Below are 10,753 nucleotides of genomic sequence, written 5' to 3'. Positions count from 1 at the left end.
AAATGTGTGCATATCTTTGAAATATATATACATTTTAAAGTGAACATTTTTAACTCAAATCTTTGCTTCTGGGGGTCCCTGGCACAAAACATTTTCAGATGGGGTTCTGCGGCCAAATGTATATCAATTTAGGGGTCCTTGGCATGAAAAGGGTTGAAAACCACTGTTCTAAATGGCAGTGGTTCACAAACTTTTTAGCTCAAGAGTCTTGAGGCTTGGGTCCCGGCTCCCAGGGAGACATCAAATTTCTCTTTTGGGTCTTGAGTTCCAAGACACCAGACCCAAAAGAGTCTCGAGTCAAGACCCAGGCTCCCGGGGAGACATCAAATTTCTCTTTTGGGTCTTGAGTCCCAAGACTCAAGACCCAAAAGAGAAATTTGATGTCTTTTGAGTCCCAAGACTCAAAAGACCCAGGGAGCCGGATTCTTGACTCAAGACCCAAAAGAGAAATTTGATGTCTCCCCGGAATCATACAAGGAAGTAAAATGTATAATAAGCAAGAAAGGAAACACGGCCGCAATAAATGGATCCAGGGAGAAAGCGTGGCAAAGTATTGACAACAAATTAAATGCACAAGTCGTCCAAAAATATATACAATTTATATACAAGTCCATAAATATATAATTCAGTTAGGCTTAAACATGAGGAGTGTATTGGGAATATTGGAATTATCGCCTACTAATCTACAATGCGATAGCCTATTATATGCGCCATGCATCCAACCAATATGTCTGAGTCTGTGCTCAGGAATGTGTCAAAAACAAAAAAATCTCCATGAATTCAAGGCTTCATGGAGTGTGTAATTGATAGAAAATAAGTATTTTTGGGTGAACTATTCTTTTAAGTGTCTTGTTCAGGGATACTTTGACCCTTTGCTGAGGCCTGGGATCGAACTTGGGATTTTTGGCTTGCCAGGCAGGCTCTCTAACCATTCAGCTATGACCACATCATTAGCAGAGATTCTAAGGCAGTTCTACTCTGTAACAGTAAAGGGGTTTCAGGGAAACCAGCAAAATGAGGAATAATATAATAAAAGACTGTCTTGCTAATAAAGTGTCATGTCTCTAATTTTTTACAATGTTTTTGATATTACCTTTATATTATTTAATAAATTATGCATTTCATCCTCTATATATTGTCCAGCAACCTTTATGATAAAGGCGGAAAAATATAGTAGACCCGTGGGAGCCAGATTGCTCAGATGCCAAGGATATTGTGCTGGGATTCGATCCCATGATCTTGTGGTCTGAAGTCAAGAGCGCTTCCTATGAGCTATGGATAGAGCAGCCACATCATAAGCAGAAGTCACACATTCAACTCCCACCCTTGCCAGGGTCAAAAACTTTATATTTGAAATCCGAACGTTTTAATATGTAGATGAATGAACGGGTCAAAAATGGAGAAAGTGCAAACACCAGGTTGAAGTTCATCCATGACGGTCATGAGAGATCCAGACTGCACTAGCGATTTGTTTACATTCGACCGCATGGCTCATTTGCATAAGACGTTACCATATTGATTTTATCCCACTGTTGAGGGTTAGGGTTATGTTTTATATTTTGTTTAAGACTTACAGTAGGCTGCCTTGCCCCACTGGAATACAGTGACTGATATGAATTAATAATATACTGGACCATAGGTAAAATGAAGAATACCTTGTGATGTCAGTGACATTTTATTACAAATGGAAATAAAAATAAGAAACAGTGCAGTAACAATACGTTTTCGTATAGCAGCAATTTTGCATGTACAATATAAATATTAATATATTGTCTGTCGGGCAGAAACCTCATTATGGCCAAAACTGTTACTTTTCAGCATAAACATTCTAAAATAGCAAAAACAGCAGATCAACAAAAAAATAAAAGACTCGTGCAACATAATTTGGCAAGACACACCATCTCCGGTTTACTTCCCGTATCTGCATAGTCTCGCGTAGCTATCTGCGTGAAGTGGGCGGACGCCAACCTGCTTCCGGTCTCCTAAAAAGGCGTCCACTTCACGCAGATAGCTACGCGAGACGTGAGACTATGCAGATATGGGAAGTAAACCGGAGATGGTGTGTCTTGCCAATTTTTGTTGCGCGAGTCTTGTTTTTTTTTTCAGGACTTTCAAAAAGCGTTAAGCATTGGTTCTCAAAGTGGGGTCCTTGGGGGGGTTCCAGGGGGTCCCCAGCAAAATGTAAAAAATGTCCTGGGGGGGACCCCCAGCGTGGTCAAGAGCCCCCCCCCCCCCCGGGAAAAAATCTCTGTTATCAGACGGTCTGAGGTTGGCAGGTATGCATGCAATGTAGATAATACATGGAATCCATCTACTGTATTCATATATCTGCAGTGCCATCCACAGGGGTCCCGGTGGCGGTACCGGTGGCGGTAACGGGGGCGGCGGTAGCGGTATCGGGGGTAAAAAAAAGGCACTTTTTTTCTGGCTTGTAGTTTTTCGCATAAGAATTGAATAAGTGTGGGGAAACTCATTGGTTTGTGATCAGATTTACTGCTTAAAGGGCAAGACCACTTTGGTATAGGAGGTTTGGGTTGTGTAGTTACCTTGCCATCATGATGTAACTCCAAAGGTGGACAAGAAATCAAAAATAATTTCTCCATTGACTAGAAATTGATAATTTAAAATATGCTCCTCATTGACTTACATTGTACAGTGAAGAGGGTCTTTTAAACCCATAACTAATAATTTATATATATGTGTGTGTGTGTGTGTGTGTGTGTGTGTGTGTGTGTGTGTGTGTGTGTGTGTGTGTGTGTGTGTGTGTGTGTGTGTGTGTGTATATCTCACTGGTGTATATATATATATATATATATATATATATATATATATATATATATATATATAATCAAACATCTAACAACAATATGAACTATAGTGTTAACAGAGTGACAATGACATATCACATGAGTCATTGTGAAACAATTATGATTCATGGTCACACTCTATTTCAGTAATATAATTAAATTGATTATATCTTATTGTATTTATTTCATTTTATTTGAATGCAGGGTCATTAAAATGAGTCCATATACAAACACATGTGTTGAATTAACTGTGGAAAAACTTGAAGAACAAGGCACTGGATTAAATAAGCTTGGCTGTTAGCCTGGTCCCTACCAGGATAACTTCACAGCTAAATTTCCATGGTAACTAAGGTAGGATTGCGTACATTTTCTTTCGTGAAATCGAGTCAGGGATAAACTTATCCAGGGTGCTCTCTAGCTAAACTAATCTGGCAAGATAATTCAGCTTTCATGAAACCGATTCATCGCTAATCCTGGCTAAATTAAGCCAGGATAGGTGTTAAATCCAGGTTTAACCCCTAATTCTGCTTTCGTGAAATAGGCAGGATCATCAGCAGGCAGTTGTAGTTTGAGACAATGTCAGCATTCACTGTGGTGTCCAGATACACCAGTGGGTCAACCAGCAATTCATAACTGTTTGCCTTTCACCATGCAACCCTTACCTCACCCAGTAGAAGAGTTTTTCTCTGCATGGCAGTGGATAGTCTATGACCCAGACTCGTTTACTAGGGAAAATCTCTTCCAGGCAATAGAATTGACCTGTGTTGACATACAGTAAGTGTGGAGTGTTGTCAAGCACAGGACGAAGACATGATGCTGAAGGACATTGAATCTCTCATTGACTTTGATTTGACAGTTGCACAACCTTTTTGAGTGTACTGTCATGAGTTTCTTTGGACTTAATGTATTTTCTAAATATAAGTTCTAAATATACAGCTATTCAATACTGTATTACTTTCAGTACCATATTCAAATTGGCTAATGGGTGGACCTCTGACATCACTCTCACTTCCCAATGCGCCTGGCTATGCCCAAATATGGAGTGTGTTGTCTAACCTTAAAGGAATAGTTCACCCCAAAATGTACTTATTTTCTATCAATTACACACCACATGAAGCCTTGAATTCATGGATTTTTTGTTTTTTTTGACACATTCCTGAGCCAATAATTTGATGACCGGGTGTATTTCCGGTAGAAGACTCAAAGAGTCTCCTTTGAGTCTCCTACCTACCGGATACATTAGCATCTTTCCGCCGGTAATCAAATTATTGGCTTAGGAATGCGACAAAAACAAAACAATCTCCATGAATTCAATGCTTCATGGGGTGTGTAATTGATAGAAAATAAGTCATTTCTTTGGGTGAACTACTCCTTTAATGTGTCGTCATGGCATCAGCCGCAAACAAATCAGTCAGCTCCATATATGGGCACAAAAAGGTTGCAAGGGCGTATACTGATGACATATCAGCTATCTCCATATATGGGCAAAGTGGAGTTAGAAGGTTTTGTTCATCATTGATAAGAACAGCTGAATGGACCTCCAAGCTCACAATAAGGTTGGAGGTCAAAAGAAGCCTGGAGTCAGCAAAACCAGCTAACTCCACCCCCCTTTGGTGGAGTTAGCTGGTTTAGCGGAAAGTTTGAGGATCCAATGGATTTAGCTGGTTTTGTCAGAAGCGCTTTTTAATACTTTTCATTGGTTCAATATTTTAACAAACACACAGACGTAAAGGGTGTTCAATAGGAAAGCCGGTATCTGCCCGACAGCAATGTTACTTTTCACAACCCCAAAACATTGTCATCACATGCCCTAGACAGAAAGATGGAGGGACATTGGGCATGCCTCCAGGCGGACATTTGTTCTCTACCAACACACCTTTCTTGTCTTGCTGCTGTATCACCATAGCATGTGGCCTGAGCAAAATTCTAATATAAGTTTCACTGCCATAGTTTGAGCAGGACACAGTGAGATATTATTAAAGAAACATACTTTGAATTTTCAATGGATATAAAAATGAATAACATACAAGATGAATATAAATGCTTTTATTTAGGAAATGTAATAAAACTCTTTGTACATGACCTCCCTAAAGAGGTTAGTTTTGCCCATACATGCAACTCTCTTTGTTGAGGTGCAATTACAAATTGGAAAAACAAATCAAAAAACAAAAACCTAAAATAAAAAATTAAACAGATCAAATGTGATTGTAAGTTGACTCACTCAGACCTGTTTAGGGTTGCAGTTTGGTAAAACTATCAACCAAATTCACATGCTTTTTTTGTGTGGAGATGAATGTCTTGTTAAACTAAACAAATACAAGCATACATGATTTGTAGCAATTTTAGTTTTTTTCCCCCTTAAGTTGAAGAGATGTCACTCAAACAGACACAAGCTGTTTCCTTCTCCACGCTTAGTTTACACTTCACCAGCTAAACTTCTGCATACACAGACACAGAAAAAGCTTGTTACAACCAAATATACTATATGTTATAATTTACCAAAATGTTAAAAGATTCACAACTGCAGATATTGCATTTAAATGAGGCTAGCTGCTAAATTTGTACAAAGTGTTGAATGAGGCTGGATGCTTACTTAAACCATTTGAATATACTGTATGTTGAAAAGGGGGCAATCTCCTATATGCAAGTATTTGCTAAAGCAATTCTTACTGTTGTTTTGAATATTGCAGCATTATGGCACCAGCTGTTTTAAAAGCTAACCGGACCTCGACAAAATATATTCTTGGTTCACAATTCTGGAAGTTTGACAAATGTGATCTCATTGCAGTAGATTCAAACCAAGCATCTTATTGACTAAAGACACAAATTATGATATTGCCTTGTCCAACAGCCTTTGAGAATAAATTGACACTTTCTAAACCATTCTAGTTTAACATGACCTGCATTTTCTGAATAAGGAATAGGGTCAAATATTGTCACTTTTATTGATTGATCTATTGAGTGAAGCTTGTCCTAATGATGACACTGAAAATAGTCTTAGTAAATTAAGTAGGTGACTTCACTACACTAAATATAACATTTAAATCCAACATAACATTTAACCACAAAAATATGTCTGCAAAGGATTTAAAACACGTATGTACTTCGGGATACTTTTGATTGCAAATCATGGCATTTCGCTTCTTCTTTAAAATGGAAAATAAAACGTTTACGAAAAACGATTACAACCATTGATCTAGTTCCCATCTGAAATCTGAAACGAAATGTTCCGCTTAGTTTGCAAATTTAAATCTATTTTTCAAGTGAATAAAATTTCAACTGCATTGCCATGACACTGAAGGCTGCATAAGGCACTAAGAGAGACAAATTCCATATTTCCAGAAGAACGAGTCCTGTTGCGTCATCATCTTTGGATGTTTGTGACAGGCTTTGTGACCCAGGATGAGCAGATGTTGACAGTAGGCTCAGGCCCAAGCTGATGACCAAGTCTTTTGCCTCCAGGATGCCAGCCACAGCTTGTTGTATTCATACAGAGTGACTGTATCTCCGTCGAGATAAACCGGTAGAACGGAACACATTCAACATCTGTAAAGCCACCAGAAGCAAGTAGAGAATATAAATGAAAATCATTCCTGACTCTGCAACGGAATGTACTTTAGCAGCAAAATAGGAATTCCTTCAACAACAGTAATTTCAATAAGTAAAGACATTTGATTAATGATTAGGTTAAATGCATTTGTAAATGTATTGTTTACTCCACATTAAGCAAGCTGATAAAAGCAAAATGACAGAAGACGTACCCCCTAGATTTTAACACTCTCTGTTCCATACACGTTGTAGCCTTCTCGGTACGTGGCAAAATTCTGGGCATTTGTTGGAGGGGCAGGTTTAAAGTTTTGTGCATTCTTTACCAGTTTCAGTCTTTTGGTTTCTTGCCGTGACTTGTAGCAGAATTCTACCAAAGCCACGGTCATGGCCAGCCCAAGCCCCCCAACCAGAATATAGAAGACTCCAGCCACATTGCTCAGGCTTAGTGCACTTGTCTTGTCCTGGGGGGAGGTAGGGAACACTGTTAAGAATTTCAAATTGATAGTGAGGCTGGCCTCAGCCAGACTCAAATCCAGCTTTGAAGTAGACCAGTCACACTTTATCTGAACTAAACATTCCCAGAAATTCTAAAGGGACTGAGTAACTTTATTGCAACATGAGGAGACGGCAAATCCCTTGCAGATATTTGCCTGCTGTTACGTAGACCTGGGGTAATCTGAGGCTGACTTACTGAGTGACTTTCCTGTCAAAGTTGAAAGCTGCAGTGATTTCCTACTTAACGAGTGAAATGTCACTCCTCAGTTGCAGAAATAGTAAGCTAGCCCTTTTCTACCCTCAAAAAGCTGGATTGGTGAATGTAGAGAGAAAGGCTCCATCTATCCTACCTTGTGGTCTCTTTGCAAGGTCACCCCTAAAGGAAGGTGGTCAGAGTCGTACAGGTCTAAACATTAAGCCCTGATTTGACTCTAATACCTATTCAACGTATCCTTTGTCACACTGCATCTTGAAATCTAAACCAAAGTGACAAGCTGTGGAAATTGAATTGAACCATTTTGCTGCAGTTAAAAGCCAAACATAAATATTGAAATTCCTTTATATGGGTTTTACCATTTGTATTTTAACCCAAAGTCTTGATAGGGTGATATTATATTGATCTCCACTTTGGATTACAGTCTCTGTTTATTGTGGCAAGGCCATTAAACACCAGTTGTCTGTATGGCAATTGCATGGCAAGTTGATGTGAAATGGTCTGTTTGGAGTTTCTCACAATAAGGAAACTTGCTGATAACGGGTAATGCATAATGGCCCTGGATTAATTATACTCATGTTGCAAACAAATGAATAAGAACACAAATAAACAAAATTTCAATAGTGGTTTGGACAAGAAAAAAGCAGTATAATGGTTGCAATTCCATGATTCAACTTTTCATAATTGTATGAGTACACAATAATATTTACATGCTGCACCTTTGTTTTCTCTAGATTGTCAAAATGTCTAGACATTGATGAAATTATGTTTAAAATAATGAATGGTGATTATGATAGATAATGATAATAGTGGAAGTAAGTAAGTGAAAGAAGCATAACTATAACAATATCAAATAATATTGTCCCTGTGTTTTGTAGATGTTATTCTAGGGACAGCCAAGCAAGTGTTCTATATTTTTAGTATGCTTTAAAGAATGTATGCTTTAGATGTTTGCATATGAACAGTTAAGTCAAAATGCAATTTGTAATCAGCATAAAAAGACCTGCAGCGACTGACCTTACTTCCAGAGTCCTTGGTTCCACATTCACCCTTATCGTACCACCATTTGTTTTTCAGCTTGTCTAAGACTCCTTGTTCACTGAGTTTCAATACTGCAAGGTTTACAGGAGTTCTTCACGTGGGAAATAACATAAATAACATTATATTATGTTATTTTATGTTATTCAACTTTTAATCTACTTGATACTGTACAAAGCGATACGAGTAGGGTGCTGGCCAAGACATCACAGATAGCAAGCAAACACTAGCTGTGACTTTTTTTTATAAACCATAACTACCCTAGCATGCCAGACCCCACGTATATCGCTTTGAGTAATCGGCACACACTGTTCAAGGTAGAATATATTTTAACTTGCAGAGTAAGAAGCTGCCGCATAGCTTTGTACAACAAAGAGGTGGGATTGCTGTGGGCAAATTTTTGTGCAGCTTTTTAAATAATTAATTAGGTGGATCTGACAGGAACCCTTTCTTGCCTAATAAAAAAAAGAAAAGAGCAGTCCACTTTCATTATCACAGCAAAGACATGAGTGTTAATTCAACTCTGAGAGTGTAAGAATTGACCTAGGGTAAATGTTTATGCTCTCAAGAGTCAAAATAATATTCAGTATTTTGTGTGGCTATGTGTAGCCAATGTCTCACAAAACCACCCTGTTCGTCATAGACAACCACAGAGCAAAAACACATCAGAGCCTGCTCCAGAAGGACTAGCTTGTTATGTACAAATTGAGTAGATATAATGACCATAATGTGGCCATTTGCATTGACGTGCACTTGTCTCTTAGGTATTGTAATAGGTGTTGCTCAGCAGCAGAGTTTTTGTAAGACAGCTCCTACCCTAAATAATCAGCCATTTGGCAGAAGTTGTCTGGAGAGACTTTAATCTTTGGGTTGAGGAGAATCTTTCTTTGGGGTTTTGTTTTGCAAGACATTATGCTGGACTCACTTGACTGCTACATGTCCATGCTTATTTTCATACAGAAAAAAAGATGTTTGTAAATCTAACAATAAATATATTGTATTCACCACTGAATTATTTGTGTAACAGCATATAAATCAAATAGATGATACTCGACATACAGTATAAAAACAAACTAAGTAGATATCATGCATGATCCATATTGAATGGTTTCTTATGGCCAACCTGCGAAAAGAAGTAACAGATTGGGACATCTACACTAGGTGTATGCAGTAAAAATAAAAGGGCAGTGACATTTTCTATATTCTTAAAGTAAAATTTCCAATTAACATGATAATGGGAGCACACACACAAAGAAAAACAAAAGATCACATGATGTCTTGTAGTTTTGAGTTTCAGCTCATTGTTTTCACTCATCACTTACTAATGTCTGTTAAAAAGTGGCCATATTTGTATCCAAGGGAAAACATGGTCGGATAGTAGTGCAGTAGTGTAGTGGGCAGTAAGTAAACATAACCCACATGCTGTCATTGTTGACATTTATATGTGAGTTTCCATTATGGTGTGCGATCATGTGTTTTGGCTGCATCAATCAGATGTGTCTTGTTGTTGCGCACGATGTTGTCACTATCGTGCGCTAGTGTTTTGACAGTTGAGGCTAGTCATTGAGAAAGAAGAATGTTCTGTGTGTTCTCGCAAACCCTACATTGGTAACCTCGACACTCTTTGACGATTCCAGAGTAACTTAACGACATGTCAACATCTTGCAGCGCACTGCCATTTTTGTATGCATAAAATCAAATATGCCAAATATATGTCAAATATTTTAGTGTCCTGGGCTGTTAGTGGCTGAGGAGGGATTTCCCAGCAGGCCTTGGGCGCATCTGTGTAGTTATTGTTCTGTTATTGTGTTATTATTTGCCTTGGGGAATGTGTTTAGGGAGTTCATGTATTATTGTGAAAAATGTCATTAGTTTATGTTCATTTCATTTAATCTTCTATTTTTGTATTTGAGGGAAATCGGCAAGATTGCCCATTACAGACATTTGTGATTTGGCTAAGAAGGCCAACAACTTTCACTCCACCAAACAAGGGCATTCTGTGTTTGCAGCTTTTACAGCCTCCGTTAACCCGGTCAACAAAGCCACTGCCCAACACACAGCCACAGCATTGCAGGCTCTGGCTTTTTTTGGTCACCCACTGCGCAGGAGAAGGAGCTCAGTGACTGCCATAGAAAGGTGACACTCGCTCAGACTGCCAACTCTTCATTAAGGAAACCCTTTCTGGGCGGCATTTCCTTGTTGACACAGTTGTACAGGTAAGTGTACTGGGAAAGGCAGGCAGTCCTATTTCAATCACCAGTTCATCCCCTGTGCAGCCAAACTCATGCTGTACGAGGCACTCAAAAACAAGGCCACCAAGCCGGCGATCGACTGGTTGGATGACATGGCCAAGTCTTTTGCAGACTTCCAAGTGGACACTGGCAAAGGCAACCATGCTGACATACGCATTCCCCAGTGAGACTAACACCCTCACAACCGACGCTTTGGAATCATCCATGACCGGTCGACGGTGCCCGACAGCTCCGACCCAATGAATGGAAGTACACCACTTTCAACGGCCAGCTGCTAGGTCTCTGCCACTTCCATTTCATGTTAGAAGCCCAACTGTTTACAGCTTTTGTCGATCACAGACCACTGATTTGTGTACTTGACAAAGACCATACGGGTGGAAACATTATACTAAATAAAC

The 10,753-nt window shown here is 39.0% G+C and overlaps 1 protein-coding gene across 1 annotated transcript in view; it reads right to left on the bottom strand.

Moving 5' to 3' along the window:
* Positions 1-4,946: 4,946 nt before the first annotated feature.
* The window catches only part of gria3a (glutamate receptor, ionotropic, AMPA 3a), an 84,314-nt gene continuing 78,507 nt past the window's right edge, over positions 4,947-10,753 (bottom strand). Inside the window, exons 14-16 of the mRNA XM_080435313.1 lie at positions 8,083-8,197; positions 6,569-6,817; positions 4,947-6,353 (exon numbers count right to left, since the gene is read on the bottom strand). Coding sequence (XP_080291439.1) covers positions 6,572-6,817; positions 8,083-8,197 — 361 coding nt within the window. The 3' untranslated portion in view covers positions 4,947-6,353; positions 6,569-6,571. The remainder of the gene's footprint in view (positions 6,354-6,568; positions 6,818-8,082; positions 8,198-10,753) is intronic.

Source organism: Gymnoscopelus braueri (genome assembly GCF_963280865.1).
Source record: "Gymnoscopelus braueri genome assembly, chromosome: 8".
Taxonomy (NCBI): Eukaryota; Metazoa; Chordata; class Actinopteri; order Myctophiformes; family Myctophidae; genus Gymnoscopelus; species Gymnoscopelus braueri.
Note: the sequence above shows the minus strand (reverse complement) of the source record. Positions and strands in the feature narration are given on the sequence as shown.